Source organism: Neoarius graeffei, chromosome 5 (genome assembly GCF_027579695.1).
Source record: "Neoarius graeffei isolate fNeoGra1 chromosome 5, fNeoGra1.pri, whole genome shotgun sequence".
NCBI classification, from domain to species: Eukaryota; Metazoa; Chordata; class Actinopteri; order Siluriformes; family Ariidae; genus Neoarius; species Neoarius graeffei.
Window position 1 is genome coordinate 41982555 of NC_083573.1, and position 24286 is coordinate 42006840.

General features: G+C 41.5%; 1 protein-coding gene across 2 annotated transcripts in view; it reads left to right on the forward strand.

Annotated features, from left to right (window-relative positions):
• Positions 1–23634, forward strand: part of col14a1a (collagen, type XIV, alpha 1a) — a 256796-nt gene extending 233162 nt beyond the window's left edge. The window contains exons 43-48 of one of the 2 annotated variants that reach the window (XM_060921730.1): positions 4625–4660; positions 5038–5104; positions 12635–12823; positions 13702–13779; positions 18281–18436; positions 22491–23634. In XM_060921730.1, coding sequence (XP_060777713.1) covers positions 4625–4660; positions 5038–5104; positions 12635–12823; positions 13702–13779; positions 18281–18436; positions 22491–22681 — 717 coding nt within the window. In that variant the 3' untranslated portion in view covers positions 22682–23634. Of the gene's footprint in view, positions 1–4624; positions 4661–5037; positions 5105–12634; positions 12824–13701; positions 13780–18280; positions 18437–21971 lie in introns of both variants that reach the window. The other variant, XM_060921731.1, reaches the window with a different exon arrangement.
• The last annotated feature ends 652 nt before the right edge of the window (positions 23635–24286 follow it).

The window sequence follows — 24286 nt, forward strand, 5'->3', positions numbered from 1 at the left end:
GGATGAATTAGAAGATTTACATATGAAGAAAAACTATTTTTGACATTCACAATCACTGTAACATTGATCAGTAGGACAAAATGTTCCTGTTCACACATTCCTTTCTGTTTGGTCTGACTGACTTTTTTTTTTCTCAGTCTAAGCCTCAGTAGCCATCAGCTGAATCAGTAAGCAGCCATCTTTCCACAAGCATCTGTGACATTTCACCACTCACATATTCGGTTAACTTTGTAAATATGGGTTCTTTCGTTGAGACGAACGGGGTGTGCTGAAAGCGTGCGCCTCGTTTAAAATAACTGCACTGTTAGTTCTGGGACTCTGTCCCACTGCTGAGTCATTTTCCCGTCTGCATCCAGCTTCACACACTGCCTGCAGCTCTGAACTTCAGACCACCCTGAACAGCCGAGAACAAAGCTAACGCAGTAAACAAACGGGCCATGACCTCAGTCCGATCAGTGGGTTAATCGCCACTGGTCTGTTCACTCTCCTCTTCTCCTTGTCTCAGCTACTTTCTGCTCGCTGCTAATCCTATGTGCTCCATCACTGTGAAGCTGGCAGTACGTTAACGTAGTTTCACGTGGATTGCTCCATATGATTTGAATTTCCAAGATTTAGAAACACTTCACATCTGTTTGCATTCATGCATAGCCACCAACCATGAGTCAAACTAGCATTTTAACATGATGTTTTATTCTCGCTGAACCTAGCTATTAGTACACAATATAGACAGGTATTGTTTTGCATCCAGGACTGTCAGAGTCAGACAAAAGACTAAACACCCACCATGCTGAACTCTTGCCTGCTCAGTAGGGTGCATCAGTTGCCGTCACTTTCATAAAATCTGATGCATTTTTGTTTGGGTGTTCCTTTTCACCAATAAACATGGGCGATTGCTCTAAGACAACGAGGGAGGCTCAGCCTCCTCTAAAAATTCTGGATCTGAAATAGCAGTGTTATAAGTTATAATTCTTTCACCATACGGACCGACCTTAAGCTGGTAAATAATATCTCATCTCATCTCATTATCTCTAGCCGCTTTATCCTTCTACAGGGTCGCAGGCAAGCTGGAGCCTATCCCAGCTGACTACGGGCGAAAGGCAGGGTACACCCTGGACAAGTCGCCAGGTCATCACAGGGCTGACACATAGACACAGACAACCATTCACACTCACATTCACACCTACGGTCAATTTAGAGTCACCAGTTAACCTAACCTGCATGTCTTTGGACTGTGGGGGAAACCGGAGCACCCGGAGGAAACCCACGCGGACACGGGGAGAACATGCAAACTCCACACAGAAAGGCCCTCGCCGGCGACAGGGCTCGAACCCGGACCTTCTTGCTGTGAGGCGACAGTGCTAACCACTACACCACCGTGCCGCCCTTGTGGCATAGTGCGTTTGTTAAATATAAACTGTTATTAGCTTGTATTCTCGTGTCAACAACAATTTTATTGATGCCACTATTTCTGAGCATGCAAAGTATCTAACTCTGAAAAAAATTAAAGGTAGACTACCTTTCAGAGTTTTCAAGTGTAGGTCATGTAGAAAGGGCTGAGAGCTGTATTAACATCATAGGGTTGATGGGCGGAAAAGAAGGGGTAGGCTTTACCAAATTCTAACAGAAAACGAGAGCGCCTGAAAGCACGGGCGATTGCTCTAAGACAACGAGGGAGGCTCAGCCTCCTCTAAAAATGACGAACATCGTGTAGGATGAATTGCGCTAGGCTTATGTTATAGCCAACCTTATAACATTGCTATTTCAGATCCAGAATCATAGAAATATATGTGCTCAACCCAACTACAGTGCGAAATCATTCCGTTATAACTTTCCCCAGTTCGCCTAATGTGTGCGTGAGTTTTTCCCCCTCGTGACAGCGCAATGCAGCCCAGCCTCAGTGGACTTCAATGGCATTTGGGAGCTCTGCGCTTTTCAATATCAAAATGCAAGACGATTATTGGACAAATACTGCGAAAACGCCTGCCCACGGACTCCGAGCCTCACAGTGGGAGGGACATGGCAAAGCTTTCCGCGAGGAGACTGGTGATTGGTGAAAGCCGCCGGATATTTTCTTTGATTGACAGCTCGTTTCAACTATAGACAGGCAGCGGTGAATTTCAGTTCAGTCCCATGCGGATTCGCAAGTGCTGTGGTGTATTGTAAGAGATCAGCTTACATTTCGATTTCATTCATTACATACGGTTTCTACCAGCTTTTTTAGTTTGTATATATTTTCATTGTAAATAAAGTGTAAATATAGTGTTGTCAAGTTTGCTATCTTAGTTCCAGAAATTTCGTTTATTTGAGTGACTGAACTTGAACTTGAGGGGGCTAGTCAGCTAGCAAGAAAGCTGCGCACGGATGCCAAGCATTGCTGATTTAATTTTGGCGAAGCCATTTGCCAGTCTTCCTTTCGAGGAAAAAATTAAAATTAAAGAGCAGGGTAGACCAACGCCTCAAATTGACTTGGTGAAAAAGGTAGGGAATAATACTCGTTCCTTTCAGCTCTCCTGGTACGAGAAAGTGAATTGGCTAACAGCAAGTGACCCACATCAACAACAGTAAATAGGTTACTTTAGTAATATGTCATGGATGGACCAAAAATATAGAATCTATTTAAAATGTTTATGCTGAGTATATTATATTGGAATATATGTTTTTCTGGATATGAATTAAACACAGCTACAATTTGGAAAACATTTTTAAACAAAAACACAGCCGAGAACATTTCACACTACAGACCTGGATTAAAAGTGAAGGGTTATCAAAATTGTCAATAAAACATTTCTCAGTCAAAATAAGTAAAATATAGGGAAAGTGTCATTGAATGAAATGTGTGGCACCCAGCTCTATGTTTGGCTCCCCAAGGTCAGTGCTTGTGCCTATTCCAGAACACTCTGCTGTTACTGCTGAGGTTCCTGACAAAGAGCTGCTTTCAATAATGATCAATTTTTAAACAACATGCTACAATTTTAAAATATAAAATGTTAAAACATACCCCCACCCCCAACATGTATATTGGACAGTAGGCTAATGGGCCAAAAGAACCTGTTATTTCACAGTTTGTGACCCTGCCAACAATCAGCCAGATCAGAGGCAAGAGTATGGGCAAAATTGATGTGTTTTTTCTTTTAAAATCTGGAAATATCGTAACCGACCAGCCTCCCCTGTTTGAAAGACTACCAGCCGCCACTGCCAATAAAGACATCCTGTAAAATTTTTTGACCATATTCAAAAGTCTAATGGTGGCACCATGAGGTTCATTTTTTGCCAAAAAACGCTTATTTTATGTTTTCGCGTAAGGTTTGAATCACAATGTTGGACTCCAATTATTGATTTCTTGTGACCCAGAGATCATGTTAAGAACCTTTGCAAGGGATTGAGAAGCATTAATGTGATTCATAATACATTTGTATTGTTTAAAAGTAGTTGAACAATGATTCAATGAACAGCTAAAACTCAAACTGTGCTTGATAATATATTTAGAATATGTACTAAAAATGTGTAGCTAAGATATTTGGTATACTCTATAAGGTGCCATAATGTTTCATGAAAAGTGATCGAAATTTTGTCATAAAAGTCATAAAATAGCAGCTTTTTCCGTAAATTTGAGCTCCTGGTGCCACCATTAAACTTTTGCATTTTGTCAAAATATTTCACCCAGTGTGTTTTCTTACCAAAAGGAACATAAAAACAAAAATGCATCGTGATCGGAGGAACTTTTCATTTTTAGGGGGCAACTGATGCACCCTAGTGCTCAACCTAGAAGAAACCTCAGCTACTGCTTGTCTAGACGCTCAGGGTGGAATGTTTTCTTCTCATTTGTACATTCGGGGCGAGCAAGAGATCAAATGATGTGAAGCGACGTCAATCTCCATTATTTTCCTGCAGAGTGACACCTGTTTAAATTACTGCATTCAGGCAGGAAGCAAGAGCCCTGTAATTGAGCGGTTGTTTAGAGATGGTGCTAAAGAAGAACCATATGCTTGTGTGTAGCGATATGGACCTTTCCGTGTTGCTCTCTCTCTATTGAACCTGGTAGACAGGCTGTCAAGGAGATGACAGGTTTAGTATCAGTGAAGAGTTGGTTCATGAACAGTGAGACTCTTTACTGAAGCTCACGCACACTATGACACTTGGCAAAAAAAATACTTTCTTGCTCTATGATATTTCAGGCAATGCCTCGTATTTCTTGCTACGCGTACTCTTGCATGTGAACTTTAAGCGTGACACAAACATTTTGGCACATTCATTAGCCCTTCATACGTGTGAGCCCATGTTTTCCAGACCTCCAAATTACCGTTTTATGATATCAGAATTATTTAGTAGCCTTAGCATTCTGGACCATCCTCTGTCTGTGTGTTAGCCGAACAACGTGACTCCTTTATGTTCTTGGACCGTGCGCTGCATTCATGATGATTTAGTCATAATCCCTTCAGAATGACCTGTGTTACAACAAAGCAGGCACATATGCTCTCCAAACCACCACTAGTGTCTCTTTCATTTTTGATCAGCCCCAATCAGATATGGGACTCACACAAGCAGAGGTCGCAGACACTTTGAAATCTTCCATTATCTGCGCAAGACAGCTGTTTACCTACCTTTTCCGTTTTCTTTTCGGCAGGGTCCTCCTGGTATCAAAGGCGAGCGAGGAGAGAGGGTAAGTCTGATCTATTGTGTACAAATTTGAGAAGTTTATATATGCTTGGCATGGGTGACAAGTCACACACATCATGGTGGGGTATTAGCAGTGGGATTAAGGGACCCTCAAGCAGACATTTTGATACAAATCACCTCACACACCTTTCCTCTGTTAACCCACGTCTGACTGCAAAACTGTGTTATGCTCAGTCTTGGACACTGTTATTGCCACAGGGTTTGGGCATCAGAAAATGAGACTGTGGTGAATGTTAAATTGCCCCCATTAAACATTTACGCTGTATAGACGGTTATCTGCTTCTTTAAACACCCTGTAATTTGTTTCTTGGAGAGAAAACATAGCAGCACCAAAGCACCATCTGTTTTTTGTCTTCAAAGGGTGACGCCCAGTCTCAGGCCGCCGTCCGCTCGATAGCTCGACAAGTGTGTGAACAACTAATTCAGAGTGAGTATGTTTTAGTTGGTCTTGACCATGTAGCCAGTTAGTACCTCCTCTTCAATCATACAAATGTAGCATAATGAGGGACACGATGTAGTCAAGTGCTTCAGTCTTCATATTGGATTCCCTTATCAAAAAGAAGTATCTCATCTCATCTCATTATCTCTAGCCGCTTTATCCTGTCCTACAGGGTCGCAGGCAAGCTGGAGCCTATCCCAGCTGACTATGGGTGAAAGGCGGGGTACACCCTGGACAAGTCGCCAGGTCATCACAGGGCTGACACATAGACACAGACAACCATTCACACTCACATTCACACCTACGGTCAATTTAGAGTCACCAGTTAACCTAACCTGCATGTCTTTGGACTGTGGGGGAAACCGGAGCACCCGGAGGAAACCCACGCGGACACGGGGAGAACATGCAAACTCCGCACAGAAAGGCCCTCGCCGGCCACGGGGCTCGAACCCGGACCTTCTTGCTGTGAGGTGACAGCGTTAACCACTACACCACCGTGCCGCCCCCAAAAAGAAGTATACTTAAGTAAAGTTAAAGCATACTTTTGTGGACCAAGTATACTGCTATCAATGTACTTACAGTGTACTTGTAAGTAAACTAATCTAATACTTCTTGGGACTAAATTGGCCCCCTTTTAGTTCATAAAAAGCATACTTTAAGTCTAAGAGAAGTAAACGTTGAGTATACAACTAGTATTTTTTATTTTGTACTGCAAATATACCACAAGTAAACTTATATACTAATAGTTTACTAGTTCTATACTTCTAGTCCACTTTTTAGTTTACTAAAGCATACTTTGTATTATATTGGAAATATACTATTGGTTTACTCGTTACACACTTCTAGTCCACGGTTTAGTTTATAAAAGTATACTTTATAGCATATTGGAAATATACTATTAGTTACTGGTTATATACATCTAGTCCACTTTTTAATTTTGAAGCAGTGGCGGCGGCAGAGGGGGGGCGACCGCCCCCCCAAAAAAATTATGTTGGGCCCCCAAGTTACAATGGGAGTCCTTTGACTATTTACAAGGAAGAAAAGGAGAGAGTAGGATGAATAAACAGCCCACTGCACACCTTTCTCTTCCCTTATTAAATCCCACTGTGTCCCTTCATCCCGGCGCCATCCCTTTGTACTGTGGTTTGGTAGCACCCATTCGCACCAAAACCGATGCAAATTAGCCTGGCCCTGACGTCACTGATTGCCTCCACTTTCTGGGATTTTCCTTATTTGGCTTACGTAGAGCTACAAAACCCATCACTTTTGGTAGACAAGCTGATTTATTAATATTCTGTGGACTAATTAACCCGTTGCTGTGGCAACTGTCTAGACATGTCTGGTCTCCTTGGGTACTCGTGCCAAAGCGAGGACCCTGTGACAGCAAGGCTATGACTGTGTCACTGCATTTGTATCTGACTGATGACTCATGTCCTGTCCGGATGGCTAGATAGCGTTCACAAGGCGTACAAGTAGTTTTAGGCGCCCAAAAACTTGATGCTGCTTTAGAGCTACATGAATTCACTTGCTGCCCAACCACTCACTGATAATCAGTATGAAGAGGCATTTCAGACAAATGTCCATTGCAAACTTTTTGGGCTCGACAAAGGCACCCAAATTGCTTGATGATAACGAGGTAAGCTTTCAGTATAAATTTTTTTTTTTTTACATCCCGAGTCAAACTTCGCAAACCAAGAAATGAATGACTGTTTACTCGCACCAAAGAAAGAGAGTTATTCATGCTCTTGCTTTATACCACGTAGCTGAGCAGGTATATACATCTATTAGCTCTTTAATTCAACAAGGACATTGAGGACGAATTATCTCGCGTTTTCTGTGTATGGGGGGGATCCATGAGAAAACTAAGGGAATGTAGTTTTTCCAAATTTACCGATACAGCCCCATATTAGGGTGCATCAGTTGCCCTCACTTTCATAAAATCTGATGCATTTTTGTTTGGGTGTTCCTTTTCACCAATAAAGACATCCTGTAAAATTTTTTGACCATATTCAAAAGTCTAATGGTGGCACCATGAGGTTCATTTTTTGCCAAAAAATGCTTATTTAATGTTTTCGCGTAAGGTTTGAATCACAATGTTGGACTCCATTTATTGATTTCTTGTGAGCCAGAGATCATGTTAAGAACCTTTGCAAGGGATTGAGAAACATTAATGTGATTCATAATACATTTGTATTGTTTAAAAGTAGTTGAACAATGATTCAATGAACAGCTAAAACTCAAACTGTGCTTAATATATTTAGAATATGTACTAAAAATGTGTAGCTAAGATATTTGGTATACTCTATAAGGTGCCATAATGTTTCATGAAAAGTGATCGAAATTTTGTCATAAAAGTCATAAAATAGCAGCTTTTTCCATAACTTTGAGCTCCTGGTGCCACCATTAAACTTTTGTATTTTGTCAAAATATTTCACCCAGTGTGTTTTCTTACCAAAAGGAACATAAAAACAAAAATGCATCATGATCGGAGGAACTTTTCATTTTTAGGGGGCAACTGATGCACCCTACCCCATCTGCCATTCATACATGCTTCAATGCACCAGCATCACACAGTTTTGATTTGAAAAATATGCAACAATAGTATCATTGGTTCTGTTTCATATAGAAAAAAATACATGGACGAAATGTACTCTAATAGAGACATTAAACTTAGCTTTACTCCACCAAAATTTGCCTCTCAAAATGCGGGAAATAGCATTTTAGAAGGTTAAAAATTCCAAAATTTACCCCCTAGATTTGGTGTGCCTTTGGCGCATGACACGTCACCCCTCATCCAAAACTTCCTGCCGCCGCCTCTGTGAAGTATACTTCTAGGTATACTATTAGTTTTCTAGCCCTAACCCTTACCTCATGTACACTACCAGTAGACAACTTAAGGGTTTTGTACCTTAAGTTACAATGAAGTTATAAAAGTAAGAATTCACAAAATAACAACAGATACTCAGGATTAAGAACATATTCATTTTCTTTAAAAATCAACATTTGAAGCAACATTGTATTAAATGCCAAAGTACAAAAACATGGCAATGACAACTGAAATTGACATCCAAGCTCTAAAGAAAATTCAAAAATTCAGATGTATTTTGGTAACGGCGTGTAATGACAGCCAGTATGATTCAAGTCTGTCACAATGTTCTCACCTTTGTTTTCAAATTTGTTGGCAAATAAAATAAATGTTTATCTGTCTCTTTGTGGGTTAATAACACTATGTACATAAAAGATAAGTTTAAGTTCCAACACCGTTTACTCTTAAGCTATTCCACCCCACAGCCGACCACAAACTTATGGTACATGTAGGTTTAAAAGATGGGATTTCAAACATGCTGCCGTATATCACAAAGAAGCCAATATGTGTGAAAAAGAAGTATTTTATAGGCTACTATCAAAAGGATAAACACAACTACAGGGCAAGTACACTTAAACATAAGGCACAAATATTTTAATACTTTATTACACTTTTGTTAAGTTTATCTTGATCAAAAGTTTAAGTATAAGCTGAATATACTTAGACTTTTCTATATAAGCCAAGGATACTTATGTATAACTTTATTAAGTATATCTCTGATAAGTAAATAAAAAGTAAACTGAAAGCATACGCTCTTAGTTTAAAAGAAGTATACTAGAAGCACACTTGAATGAACTTATTTTTTGTAAGGGTTTCTGAGTTTGTTAGTAATAACTGAATGGGTAAGCTTTCTATATGATGTGGGTTTTAAAAAAAAAATTAAATTATATATTTTACCCATTTGTGCAGTGACGACACTGTTCTTGCCTCACAGCAAGAAGGTCCGAGTTCGAGCCCCGTGGCCGGCGAGGGCCTTTCTGTGTGGAGTTTGCATGTTCTCCCCGTGTCCGCGTGGGTTTCCTCCGGGTGCTCCGGTTTCCCCCACAGTCCAAAGACATGCAGGTTAGGTTAATTGGTGACTCTAAATTGACCGTAGGTGTGAATGTGAGTGTGAATGGTTGTCTGTGTCTATGTGTCAGCCCTGTGATGACCTGGCGACTTGTCCAGGGTGTACCCCGCCTTTCGCCCGTAGTCAGCTGGGATAGGCTCCAGCTTGCCTGCGACCCTGTAGAACAGGATAAAGCGGCTAGAGATAATGAGATGAGATTTCACCCATTTTCTCCAAATTCGGTCATTTGCCAGTTCCCACCCACTAGCTACCTCTTTCCTGTCACATGATGGCTATCAAGTGGGGGAGAGTGACGGGTGGTATGTGCTTCCTCCAAGATACATAAAGCCAGTCAATGTACACTACCGTTCAAAAGTTTGGGGTCACTTTGAAATGTCCTTATTTTTGAAAGAAAAGCACTGTTCTTTTCAATGAAGATCACTTTAAACTAATCAGAAATCCACTCTATACATTGCTAATGCGGTAAATGACTATTCTAGCTGCAAATGTCTGGTTTTTGGTGCAATATCTCCATAGGTGTATAGAGGCCCATTTCCAGCAACTCTCACTCCAGTGTTCTAATGGTACAATGTGTTTGCTCATTGCCTCAGAAGGCTAATGGAGGATTAGAAAACCCTTGTACAATCATGTTAGCACAGCTGAAAACAGTTTAGCTCTTTAGAGAAGCTATAAAACTGACCTTCCTTTGAGCAGATTGAGTTTCTGGAGCATCACATTTGTGGGGTCGATTAAATGCTCAAAATGGCCAGAAAAATGTCTTGACTATATTTTCTATTCATTTTACAACTTATTGTGGGAAATAAAAGTGTGACTTTTCATGGAAAACACAAAATTGTCTGGGTGACCCCAAACTTTTGAACGGTAGTGTATCTTTGAGAACTGCTGCTCATTCTGCAGCTGAACGTAGTCGGAGCAAAATGCTATCTGCCCCCACATGCATACATTTGCAAAGCCAATTACGCGCTCTTGGATTCCGTGGATGGCTATGGCATCATCGGCATTTGAACTTGCAATCTCCAGATGATCTCCTGTGTGAATATGTTTCTGTTGCACCACTCTAGAATCCATGTTTTGTTTTTCTTCTTATTTAGGGTTTTTTGTTTCATAAGTGCCTACATGGCATTTCTATTACATCTTTCATGTATTGGAAAGAGAAATTAATCAGTTCATAACTAGAACACCATATTGGTAAAGTTACATCTAAATCTGGTCAAAGGTTCTGCAGCTATGCTGTTTAACAGTCTTCACCCTGAGGTTAAATCTGCTCGTAGTGTTTGGGAGTTGAAGTTGGCATACTGGAGACATTATTTGTGAAAGTATCATTGAGACATTACCCATGAAGATTATTAGCTCATCTGGCCATAAGGTCCGTCGTCCGTAATTCTGTTAAATCATATCTCCTCCATCAGTTCTCCATGGATTTCCGTACCGGTTGCTTTGTTTGAAAGAACTCATCACTCCACACAAAACTCAGTCGTTGTTTTCTCAAATTTTTTGCGAACGGGTTTAATTAGGCCAAATGAACGAGTTTTCCAGGCCTCTCACTAGAATTGTATCTCCTCTCTCGTTTCTCATCCGATTCCAGTTCTGATCGATGTTTCGGGTCGATCTTCCCTTGGGGAACAAAATTTAGTCCTTTGTTGATTTTCCTGTTGTAAACAATTTGTCGTGGAGGTTGGTCCTCTTTCGCATTGTCACATTTCAGTTCCGTTTGATGTTTTGGTAGTCAGTTGTTCGGATGGCAGGCTAGATGAGCTACTACTGTATGTCCTTGACGTTCTGGTTAGTGTTTAGTTTTATAATTCTTAACCTGTATTAAATATTAACTAATTATTAACTGAGCATGAGGTCTTTATAGGAAAATATCAGACCGAAGTCACAGCTCGGTCCGTACAAAAAGACCGAGGTCTAATATTTTTCCGTAAAGACCAAGCAAGCGAGGTTAATAAGGAGTTTATTATATGGCTTTTTTATTTCTAAGATTAAAATAGACGGTCATTATAATGAGACCTGATGCTGATTTCAGTCACGTCAAATTTGTACCGCAGTTGAGTCACGCATGCAGAATAAAAGGCTAGCGGTTTCCAAATTGAATTTCTGTTAGAGGTTCGCGGTTTTTTGAATGCTCTTCGTTGCTCTTTTTTTTTGAATAACTCAGCGACTCGTTTGTCTTTTGTGTTTTGGCTGTTTTTGATTCTGTTTTGATTTCCAGTCCATCTTTTTTTTTTTTGTCGTCGTGTTTTTTTGTTTGTTTTTGGCAATATTGAAAGCCGGTGCCTTGGAAAGAAAAACCGTAATGACCCACGGGCATTACGGGAAAATAATGCCCACCAAGGAACCAATCAGAGCGCACGATTTTACCGGAAGTAGCTCATACCATATAATAAAATGATTATTTTTTTCGCGGTCCAAATCCTGCGCTCTGATTGGCTGGCGAGCGGGTCCGCATCCTACGGTACAGACCCCGGTTACGGACCTCTGGCGATTCGCTCGTTCACAACAGCAGCAAACATAGTAGCAATTTTTGTCAACATTTATTTTTGCATTTCTCAGATGAATAGCATTAATTTTACAGCATGGATAGCGATAACGACAGTGTTCACAGCGAAAGCGAGTTTTACTACCCTGAGGAAGAAGAAATAAAAGAAAACATTTCAGGAGAAAGCTAAAACCTCTAACTGTTGCTAATGCCGAGCAAAAACATGGCTGGATCCTGAATGACTCCTATCTGTATAAATAGGGGACTACATAGGCGGCAAAATGTAGTTTTTTCCTGCCATGGAAGTGCACTTGTATACCGAGGAGGAAGCAATTTGCATTACAGCCGTGAATGAGGATTCAAAATAGTATTAATTTTACAGCATGGATAGCGATAACGACAGTGTTCACAGCGAAAGCGAGTTTTACTACCCTGAGGAAGAAGAAATAAAAGAAAACATTTCAGGAGAAAGCTAAAAACCTCTAACTTGCTAACGCCGAGCAAAAACATGGCTGAATCCTGAATGACTCAATTTTGTATAAATAGGGGACTGCATAGGCGACAAAATGTAGTTTTTTTCCTGCCATGGAAGTGCACTTGTATACCGAGGAGGAAGCCATTTGCATTACAGCCGTGAATGAGGATTCAAAATGGCGGCTCGGCTCGGTTTTCCCTTTCGGCCGCTCTCGTTTTCTGTTAGAATTTGGTAAAGAAAAAAATAAATATATTATTTACCAGCTTAAGGTCGGTCCGCATGGTGAAATACCGTGACCTCGGCCTTGAATACTGACCTCGGCCCAGAGGGTCTCGCTCAGTACTTTCAAGACCTCGGTCACGGTATTTCACGATACGGACCTCCCAGCTGGTAAATAACATATATATATTGTATTTAGTATTTACATACTTGTTATTTTTATTGCCATATGTTGTTATTGCACAGCATCTTTGGAAATCAGTGTAAACTGAAAGATTTCTGTGGATAATAAAGTTTATTATTATTAAGTTTTTACTTTACTCAGGAAATTTTCGAAGTAATATTTTGCTATCCTTTCGGCTATTAATGTATCTCTCTTCACTCACTTGCTTTGCCACTCTTCTCATCAGGCCACTTGTCTCGCTACAACTCAATCCTGAATCACATCCCCAGTCAGTCTGTGTCAGTCCGGACAGTGCCAGGTCCTCCAGGGGAACCAGGCCGTCAGGGTCCTCCAGGGCCACAGGGAGAGCAGGGGCCTCCAGGAAGACCAGGCTTCCCCGGAGGTAACGGACTGAGCGGCCGTCCAGGAGAGAGAGGTGAGTTTATGCATCACAGTTCACATGAGATTATGTTTCAGTGTTAATTTTATTGACTGCTCTATCAACATAATAAATAACCATTGCATGAAAGTCACAGAAGGAGAATGAGCAAAAGAGAATCACAAGGCCATCATAATTTCACACATGTAGCGTTGCATACACAGACAGTGTGTTAGAACAGCATAAAGCACCATCTTAATAGAATTACTTCAAACTGGCCACACAAGGCTAACAACATTTGCTAATGAGAGATGTTTTGAGGGGTTTAGTGGTGTAGTCTATCATTGCAAGAGGCTAATTATGTGCTTGGGGTTGGGGTGAACGTCAGCCCTGGTCAGAGGTGATGAAGAGCAGACTGCTGTTAAGAAGCCTGGGAAAAACTGGAGTCTGTCTCTCCATAAACGCTTATAATTCTGAAAAGTTTTGCATGCCACAGTGTGCCTTTGGTTTTGGAATAGCAAGGAGCTAATAATAACCGCTCAAGACTATTTTTGTATGCAGTCAGTCTTTTGATATTTTCCATGCAGCAGGATATGTTAAACCAGAAATCTCTGTGGAACCTTTAGCTTTCCTTCTGGACTCCATATTTTGTTGTTCTTTGCCAAATGATTAGCGACCCATGAAAAGCATGTGGCTCTCACACCCTCTCCAGCTCCAGTGATCGGTGGTGGAAGGTAAACTGAAGAGCTGGACAGACACTCTTACCATTTCATGTGCAGACTTGTTGTGTCAGTGTGTGTGCACGTGCAACACTAGGTCTGCTATCTCAATCCTTCTGCCTGCCCAGTTGTGAAAGAGGCCAGTGGTGTGCAAGTCCAGAGAGACATATGGTTTCGCTCGGTCTCACTTTAGTGTCTGTTTTATTGTCTGTTCAGGGCTCCCAGGAGAGAAAGGAGAGAAAGGCAGTCCAGGTGTGGGGACACAGGGACCCCGTGGCCTCCCAGGACCCACAGGTAAACAAATAACCACTCTGCCAGATATGCTACGCTGTTCATCTCTGGTTGTTGAAGGCATAGTTAGAGCTTATATTTAGATGCGAGTATATTTATTTACGTACTCAGTAGCTGCTTTAAAAGAAACGCCTGTACAGCTACTCATTCATACAATCAGGCAGTCATCTAGCAGCAGTGTAATGCATAAAATCATGCAGATACAAGTCAAGAGCTGCAGTTGTTAGCTAACCGGCCATAGAGCGATGAGCTATTGGCATCATGCAGCATCCGTCCATCCGTCCGCAATTCACAAAAATCGCTACTCCTCCCTGAGTTTTCAATGGATTTTGATTCTGATTGTTTTGATTCGAAGATCTGATCGGTCTGCACAAGCGTTACTTCCTGGTTTTGTGATTTCCCATTAACGAGTTGCAAATTAGGCCGATTAACGAACTGTCAGGAAAATCGCTACTCCTCCCTGAGTTTTCAATGGATTTTGATTCTGATTGTTTTGTTTTGAAGATCAAATTGTTCTCACGAAGAGCGACTTGGCTAATTATAAAAAAGAGTCTGGTTCTTCATGGTACGGCCGTGTGAGCTACTGCGTCGCTGATGCTCCGGTTCATTCAGCGTTCATATCAAACATCAGAATGGGGAAAAATGTGATCTCGTTGACTTTTTTGTTGGTGCCAGATACAGTCGGCTGGTTCTGCTGTGACAACCAGATGGTAGTGTGAAATTTTGGCATCAACAACATGAATCCATAGACACAACCTGATTTTTGTCAGCAATTCTGGCTGGTGGTGATGGTGGCGTAACAGTGTGGGGAATGGTTTCTTGGCATACACTGGGCCCCTTAATACCAATCGAGGATGGTTTGAATGCCACAGCCTGACTATTGTTGCTGATCGCACGCGTCGTCCCTTTATGACCACAATTTTATAATGGCTACTTCCAGCATAATAATGCACCAAGCACATCTCAAGTCATCCCGTATCTGGTTCAGTGAACAGGGCAATGAATTCAGTGTGCTTCGCCTTTTGGGATGTGTTCAAACAGTAGCTCTGGAGCATGAATGTACAGCTGACAAATCTGCAGTAGTTATGTTAGTGTGGACCAGAGTCTCCAAGGACATTGTAGTCACTACACTGCCTACTATTATGATAAAACTTTAATGAGAACATGAGGGCGAGTCAAATGAAAACCTTATTCATCCATATCTGTCTGGGTCGCGGGGGAAACTGGAGTCAATCCCAGCTGACTTCAGGCAAGAGGCAGGGTATACCCCGGACAGGTCGCCAAGCTATTGCAGTGCTAACACAGAAACAAGTGTTGCCAAGCAAAATAAACCTCACCCGGTAGCACTTATGATGAATATGAAGGAAGATATCGTGAAAAAAAATAGGTACCCTATGGGTACATGTGGCTACTGCTTATAAATAAAATTGTTTTCTGATACCATGTCCATACAGTAAATATAGCATATATATATATTTACTCTATGAGGCAGCAGCCATAAAAATGAAGCGTAATCCAAAAATGAAAAATTTAAAAATCACAGAAGTAAAATATACCGAATGTCTGTACTTTATATTCTTCTACTCTTACTAGGGCGCATCAGTTGCCCTCACTTTCATAAAATCTGATGCATTTTTGTTTGGGTGTTCCTTTTCACCAATAAAGACATCCTGTAAATTTTTTTGACCATATTCAAAAGTCTAATGGTGGCACCATGAGGTTCATTTTTTGCCAAAAAACGCTTATTTTATGTTTCCGCGTAAGGTTTGAATCACAATGTTGGACTCCATTTATTGATTTCTTGTGAGCCAGAGATCATGTTAAGAACCTTTGCAAGGGATTGAGAAGCATTAATGTGATTCATAATACATTTGTATTGTTTAAAAGTAGTTGAACAATGATTCAATGAACAGCTAAAGCTCAAACTGTGCTTGATAATATATTTAGAATATGTACTAAAAATGTGTATCTAAGATATTTGGTATACTCTATAAGGTGCCATAATGTTTCATGAAAAGTGATCGAAATTTTGTCATAAAAGTCATAAAATAGCAGCTTTTTCCGTAAATTTGAGCTCCTGGTGCCACCATTAAACTTTTGAATTTTGTCAAAATATTTCACCCAGTGTGTTTTCTTACCAAAAGGAACATAAAAACAAAAATGCATCATGATTGGAGGAACTTTTCATTTTTAGGGGGCAACTGATGCACCCTAACTCTTACCGCTTACAGTTTTCGAAACTGAAACCTCCGAACCGAGACTGACATACACACACTGTCGCCATGACTGAAACTCTTATTTCCCGGAAATGGCCCGGCGCTAGAGCTCAGTGGAACGCACTTTCCCTCTGTAATAAGCATAAACATGTCTGAAAGCGATTTCTTTAGTCCATTTATTTCGAATGGTGAACCGAATTGTATACACTCACCGGCCATTTTAATCGGAACACGTGTATGCGCAGTGCGCGATCGTTACACTCTTACATTCTTACAGCATGATGACACAGTGGCTAGCGCCTCTATATGAGGCAGTAGACACAACAAAAACGATTTTTACCTTTTTGGTGACCTTGACCGGATGACCCTCAAAATGTTGGAGGTTCTATTTGAGACCAATACCCATCTATTCTGAAAGTTTCATGAAGATTGATCCAGCCGTTTTCCCGTAATATCGTTTACAAAAAACCAAAGAAACCCGACCGAAAACAATACCTCACCCAGCTTACTCCGTAGCGGGCGAGGTAACAACCGTTCACACTCACATTCACATTTATGGGCAATTTAGAGTAGGCATGGGAAGAACATGCAAACTTCACACAGAACAGTCCCAGTCGGCCGCGATGTTCGAACCTGGAACTTTCTTGCTCTGAGGTGACAGTGCTAACGACTGCACCACGCCTTGAAAACCTTATGATTTTTTTTCTTTTGCAAATAGTTGTCACAAAGGTGTGTCAGGTTTAAGGCAGTAGTTGAAGGGGCTATTGAGAACAATAGACCAGTAGAACATTTTTACTTTTGCACCTACAAATTTAACGTACTGTTTCTCTAATTTGTCACACTTTTAAGATTTCATTTGACTAACCCTCACTTTATATTTGTTCATAATCCCTGTAAAAGGCCAGTATGCTGCTGTTCGAAACGCTGTAAGACTTCAGTTTTACCTCACAACCTAGACAGAAATCTACAGGTTCATATGATATGGACTAAAGCAGACCTGGGCATTTTACGGCCCGCGGGCCGCAACCGGCCCTTTGGTTCATTCTGACCGGCCCGCGTAAGGTCAATTAGAAATTACAAAATAAACGTATTTTCTAATTTTACCTCATGCATGGCCTGAATGTGCATTGCTTTTATTTTGAAGTTGTGTTCAACAAAAACGCAATGCGCGCGACATGAAAATGACATGAAATCCCACGAAACCTAATCCCGCAATAGCTACTTCCGTAATTTGTCCAGACCAACCACAAACTTGTACGTCATCCTTCAAACGGTCCAGACAATCACATAGTGTGACGTCACCAGCAGGCGCCGGAGCCCGAGCCGATCTGTAGATCTGATCCCTACACCGAATCGACTGATGATCATCTGTCAGCTGTGCTTCGCATCTCCACCTCAGACATTCAACCTGACTCTGATGCACTCGTTAAAGACCAGCAGAGACTAGATTTCTCTCACTGAACAAATAAAAAACTGAAAAACACCAAATGAGGTGATTAGACTACAAATATGGGCATCATTATTATAATATGATGCATCTTGCTTGATATTTGGAGTAGAAAGACAATATTGTGATGTCTTTATTGTGTTTTGGGGTGAATGTGACTGAAAAAAAAAGGTACAAACGTTCACATTTTGTTAACCATTGTTTTGGGAAATTTGATTGAATAAATGACATATTTTTTGTAAGGCAACCTCGTTTTTTCCATACTCTTACCAGTCTTCGCAGCTTGTAAAAACAATGTTATTTATTGCTTTATATAAAGAAATACAATTAATATTATGCAGAATTTAGTTCAGCCTTTTGGTCCGGCCCTCCACAAAATTTTCTGTTTCTCATGTGGCCCCATGGAAAAAATAATTGCCCACCCCTGGACTAAAGGAATTCACATTCATGTGTTTTTATAAAATGCCTTCAAACTTTTTACAATCTCTCCACTCATTTAACGCCCACTTTTGGTTTCTCCAAGTTTGGTGTGGAATATGAAAGAGTTACTGTATTTCAGTTGAAGGACATTCAAACGTATCTTGAGAGATATCAGATTAGATCCAGCATCTGGCTAAGGTGTAGTTTTTTTTTTATTTTAAATAATCTGTTCTATTTCTGGATGAAGCTCAAAGAAACTAAATGGTTAAACTAGCCAGTGGCATTTCAGGAAAGTCCATCTTATGCTGAAAATACAGACGTTATAAAAACCTGTCTTTTATGGTGCAAAGTCCAGTTCCAGACGTGGAGCTCAGCTGGACTGCATGTGGCAATGTGTTGATGTGTTAATACCTCGCTGCAGGTCTTCCTGGTGAGGGCCGGACAGGAAGCCAGGGTCCTCCAGGCAGGCCTGGACCTCAAGGTACTCCGGGTCGCCCTGGAAGACCTGGCAACTCTGGCCCTGCTGGACCACCAGGTTACTGCGACCAGAACGCCTGCTTAGGTTACAACATAGGAGGTAAAGAAAGTTCTCATGTTCTCTCTAGTTCTGTACCTCTGTCTCTTACTGATCTGAAGAACCAATATTGAAGTGTTAGCTTCTGCCATTGTCTCTAACTATTGCAGATACTCCTGAGGACATCAGAAAACATTAGGACAGGGTCATTTCTGATACTGCTGAGAATGCTATTTCCCCAAAGTAATTTAACAATAGCAAATAGTATTTTCTTACACTTGACTGTGCAGTTTTTTTTTCTCAGCGCGAGCAAAATAGCAGTACGTGTGATATATTTCGTATAAATGGCCATGTTCTTTTTTTTAAATCGTTTTGTTCGCTTATAAAAGTCAACACTTTTGCCACTATGCAGGATTATCATCCAATAAAATAGTCTTTTACTAGCAGGGACAAAGAATAGTAATTACAGTAAATGCCCACATAAATTTAATAGCGTATACGTGATGAAGTTTACAACGAAACTTGTGAAAAGTTTGTGCCTATGCTGATGTGGGCGAGTTTTATGAGAGAGAGTGTTTTCTGAGATGTGAAACGTCCTGCAGCATCAAGGAGGAGGTTATTAGATGTACCACTAATTTTGGAAAACATGGTAATAGTAGCTGGTGATTCCATTTATTTCCCACGTATATTACATTTGCAAAAGGAAGAAAAAGGTAACAGACTTTTTAAATATCAGGAAAGTGTCCTTCACAATAGCTGGAATATCTTAAAATGAATAAACTCTACAGTAAACAGACAACAGCATGATCAGTAGAAATGAAATGTTGTTGCCAGAGATAGTTTAATATATAGTTTGAAAAAAATGCAACGACTTTTCAAAAGTGCTAAATGTCACAGTCCCAGTTTTGGAATCACTTTGCTAATAAGTTTTTTTTAAATCCGCAATGAGACATTTAACAAAGTGGTACATTATACTGTAAGTTCTCATGCTGATATGAACTGCAACGGTCTAAGTTTGTAGACTCTCGTAAACTGTGTACATTTAATTTCTAATTTACTAACAGTGTTTGTACAGTTACTCTACAGCAAACCTCATGAAATGGAGTTAAAGGAGAACTGAAGGCAAATTTTTTTTTACTATCAAAATTCAATTTACTTCATTTTATTAAATATAGGAACGCGTTTTCGATCGCTATTTTGTCATTGCTATTGAGGTATTTCACCTGACGTCACAGGGTCACGTGACGCCCCGGTGTCCGCCATTTTGAAGGTCAAGCTAGCTAATGTCAACAACATAGTAGCTGGTATGTTACTGTAGCAATGTTTACGTTCAGTCATTTGGATGACTGTTAAAACCTTTCAGTCTCAAGTTTTTCCTTTACTGGATTTACTAGTTTACTGTAATTATGATCCGGCAGCTATTTACACCGGATCCAGTGTAAATAGCTGCCAGAGTGCGCTCTGGCTTGCTCCCCCTCAAATTAAGCAGCGCGCTCCGGCTTGCTCCCGGAGTGCTCTGGCCGAGGTTCCGGAGCGTGCTCCGGCTCGCTCCCCCTCAAATTAAGCAGCACACTCCGGCTTGCTCCCGGAGTGCTTCAGGAGCAAGCCGGAGCGCGCTGCTTAATTTGAGGGGGAGCGAGCCGGAGCGCGCTCCGGCAGCTATTTACACTGGATCCGGTGTAAATAGCTGCCGGATCATAATTACAGTAAACTAGTAAATCCAGTAAAGGAAAAACTTGAGACTGAAAGGTTAACAGTCATCCAAATGACTGAACGTAAACATTGCTACAGTAACATACCAGCTATGATGATGTTGACATTAGCTAGTGCTAACAGCTAGCTGCTAGTACACTGCTACAACACAGACACCGACCCTAATAATACAGTTCTTGGTCATTGCCTGGTAACAGCAAATTTATAACGGGCCATGTCTCAACAGACTAAGAAGTTATTTCAATGACATTTAATAACGTTTTGTTTATCCTGAGGACCGAAAGTAAATGAAAATGTGAACAAACCTTAGCTGTAATAAGATGGCGACCACCGGCTCCAGGGACGACCCGCTGATGTAGGCATGTTACCCAGCCTGACACAAAATATTTGTAGGCATCCGAACTCGTATACGCTTTCAGATCAATACCTGTGTATGGCGATGGGTTTTTAACGACATAGGTATACAGATCATGTGGGCCGAAGTCAGGTAAAGACGAGGGCTTCGTGTACTTCCGTACGTCAGTGAACAATCCTGGTGGAAGCAGGTAAACGTCGTTCTCTAAGCCTGCTAACCTCAATTTTTGCAAATACCTCTCCCTCTGCTCGCCCTGTAAATGCCCTACGTCGCTGGATAGTGAAGGTGTTTTCTGCATCGCGCTCCTTTTTCTTTTATGTTTTTCGTTTGTCGCATTCAAACTGATTCGAGCCGTGACGTCCAAAATGGCAGCCTAACGATGCATCACATGACTTGGTCACGTGGGTGAAAAACCTCAATAGCAAGTACTGAGTGTTTGAAATACGCTGTAATATATCAGTCCATATGTCAAAGCAACGGCCGTAAACGAGATTCGCTGAGACCTGTGCGAGACATCGTAGGACGGAAGTAAAACATACAGCGGAAATCAAAGTCGCCAACATCTGCCAACGTTGTCAAAAGACGCGCGCGCCCTCTTTCGAATGCTGACGTAATCAAGCCGGAAGTTTAGTTTGTTTTGATAGCAATCAGGAACGTTTGAAAAAAAGTCGGCAGTAATTGTCATTTAAACTCGTTTTTGTGCAATATTTCGTTTGGAAAACAGTTTTCAAAATGGCGGCACTGACACCTGGCTGACGCGGCACGTTTCGAAGTCTCGCACAAGTCTCATGAAGATTGCGCGGATAAGCGACGCCTGCCGTGGACCATCTCATCTCATTATCTCTAGCCGCTTTATCCTGTTCTACAGGGTTGCAGGCAAGCTGGAGCCTATCCCAGCTGACTACGGGTGAAAGGCGGGGTACACCCTGGACAAGTCGCCAGGTCATCACAGGGCTGACACATAGACACAGACAACCATTCACACTCACATTCACACCTACGGTCAATTTAGAGTCACCAGTTAGCCTAACCTGCATGTCTTTGGACTGTGGGGGAAACCGGAGCACCCGGAGGAAACCCACGCGGACACGGGGAGAACATGCAAACTCTGCACAGAAAGGCCCTTGCCGGCCACTGGGCTCGAACCCGGACCTTCTTGCTGTGAGGCGACAGCGCTAACCACTACACCACCGTGCCGCCTGCCGTGGACCAAACGAACTAAATTCAACACGGCTAAAATCCGAATAGGCCGATAAGTATAATATTTAATTGCAGTTAGATGCCAATACGAGTCACGATATAAGGTTACTAAAACCGAAAACGTAATTGAAGAACACGTTAATGAAGAAATAAAGCAAGTTTAAAAATGACTTCAGTTCCCCTTTAAAGGGTTAGTGAGAAGACTGAGACTGCTGCAGAAAGGGAAAGTCTGAGCCAAGGTGGTCATTTTAACGATCATGTGGGTGTCGTACTTACATGGTGTGTTTCTCTCTCCTTTCCGGGACCTCCTCATCTGTCTCCTGACTCTAGGGGAAGGCGAAGTGCAGTATGAGAATGACTACTGAGAGGCATTCTCTGAAACCCTGCTGCCATTTCTCTTCTTTCCCTTTATCCCTCCATTCTCCATCCTTTGGCAAAAAAAAAGAAAAAAAAGACTGTGCCTAGGGAAAGACGTGTCGACAACCCCCAAGCTTCCATATTATAGAATGTCATTTTGTCCCACTCCTGAATATCACCACCACTACACAGCAAAGGTCCTGCATGCATATTCACACAAATCCATCCAGCTTTCTTTGCCCCATCTCTCTCTCTCTCTCTCTTTCTCTGTGCTGGAATGTTTTTGACATCCATACCTGATGGCCCTTCTTCAGAACAGAAAGCCGTAATTTCTCCTACTCATCTTCCACTTCTTGTTTTCTCTAACACTGTGCCTTTATTTCTCTGCTGCTTTCCTCTGACGTTAACCCAATGGCTACTTTCTTGGTGGTGGTGAATGACATAGACAGAAGAAACATGGATGACCAACCCAATTCCCCAATCTTCCCATAGTACAACAGTTACCTCCCAGTTCCTACCAAAACTACGGGCCCACTGACACTAATGACGAAGAGGGGGAGGATGAAGAGGACCCGTATGGCGGACACCGCCGCTACCCACCCCAGTACTACCAGCCCAGCTATCCCAACCCTCATGTTGCCCAGCCTGGCACTGCTCATCCCGGTGCCATGATGAGGGAGTGAGGCATGCACCGCTTCTCCCGGAGCCTAACTGAGAGGACTGGAGCTCAGACCACAACACAGGAAGAAGAGAAACCTGCACACTGACAGCCCCGTCCACAAACACACACTTAGTATTACGCGAGTGTCCCATAGGATAGCATTAACTGAATGGTATTTGGAAAGTGCCTGATGGGGGTGGGTGGTATGGAGGGAGGGCAGTAAACCCATACTGTGCCCGCAGACCTTCAACGACTTCTTTTTTTTTTTTTTGCTCGTTTGTAAAAGTGCATGCAGTCATTTAAAACCATGAAAAGCTCTCAAACAACGCAGTGGATTTGTATTAGTTGTCCTTTGGGGGAAAAAAAACAAGACAAGACATTGAATTTGTACAGTTTGTGTAATTGTTTTTATAATAAAAATGAAGATTGAATTTCAGTGCTTCCATGTTTGATCATCCATGCTTTCAATGTTCCTGTCATGTTATTGTCATTTATTTATGGAAAGATGATTCCTTGGCAGCACCAGACAATTTACGAAACATATTGAACCAAATCTAACATTGCCGCTGGTATTTAGAAACGCCACACGTCATGTATGAAGTGTGATTGTACAATCACATGTCAATGTGAATTTCCTGTGGATTTGGTCTTGTAAGGATAGACGTTATGCAGTCTGTGGGGATTCAGTAAGGGCTCTTGAACTTTTTTTTTTTTTTGTTCCGTTTTAATACAAGAGCTCAGACTGGAAGTCCTTTTCTGTCTCTCTCTGTGTATGTGCTTGTCCTATGGGCCTATTCACTGTGGAAGAGTGTTGAATAGTTAGGCCTGTGGTCTACTGTCCTCTCAGAATGAATCAAACTCTGTGTGTTGAACAGGTGCCAGAGGAATGGCTCACTACCAAACTTTTGAAGCAGAAAAGTAACTTATTTTTACTTTGTTTTTGTAACCAATAAAACTGTAATATGAGAACGGTGATGACTTGTCTGTTCTTTGTTACGGTTTTCTTTTTAAAAGCCCAGAAGGCGGTCAGCTCAGGCACGGGAATCTTGATTAGCGCAAACTTCAAAGACGTGTTTGACGACTCCTGTAGACGCACACGTCCTCCTTTACACCAGACATACAGTATCGGGGGCATTGTGGCTCAGGTGGATAAGGCGCCACACCATAAATCCGAGGACCCGGGTTCGATCCCTCCCCTGCTCATTTCCTGTCTCTACACTGTCCTATCCAATAAAGGTGAAAAAAGCCCAAAAAATATCTTTTAAAAAAAGACATACAGTATCGAACAGTGGAAATACCATTTCCACAATTGCAGTTCAACCCTGCAGTGGGACTTTGTTGACCCTCATGAGACAAACAAGGGTGTTTCATTTCCATCACGTTGTTCTGAGAGTTTAGTGCACTTCAAAAGGGGTAATGTGGCATTACAAGAGCCACACATAAATATATGATGTCAATTAGGACTGAACCACAGTCGAATCAGACAGGCAGCAGGCTGCACAGAGGCCTGCGAAAGCCATTTGTGGCCAAAAGCACAGGCCAAAAAAAGTGTTCTAATACCAACTTGCTTTTCCGAGTTAAAAAGCCTTTTTTATAGCCTGGCTCGGTAAATATATTATATTTTTTA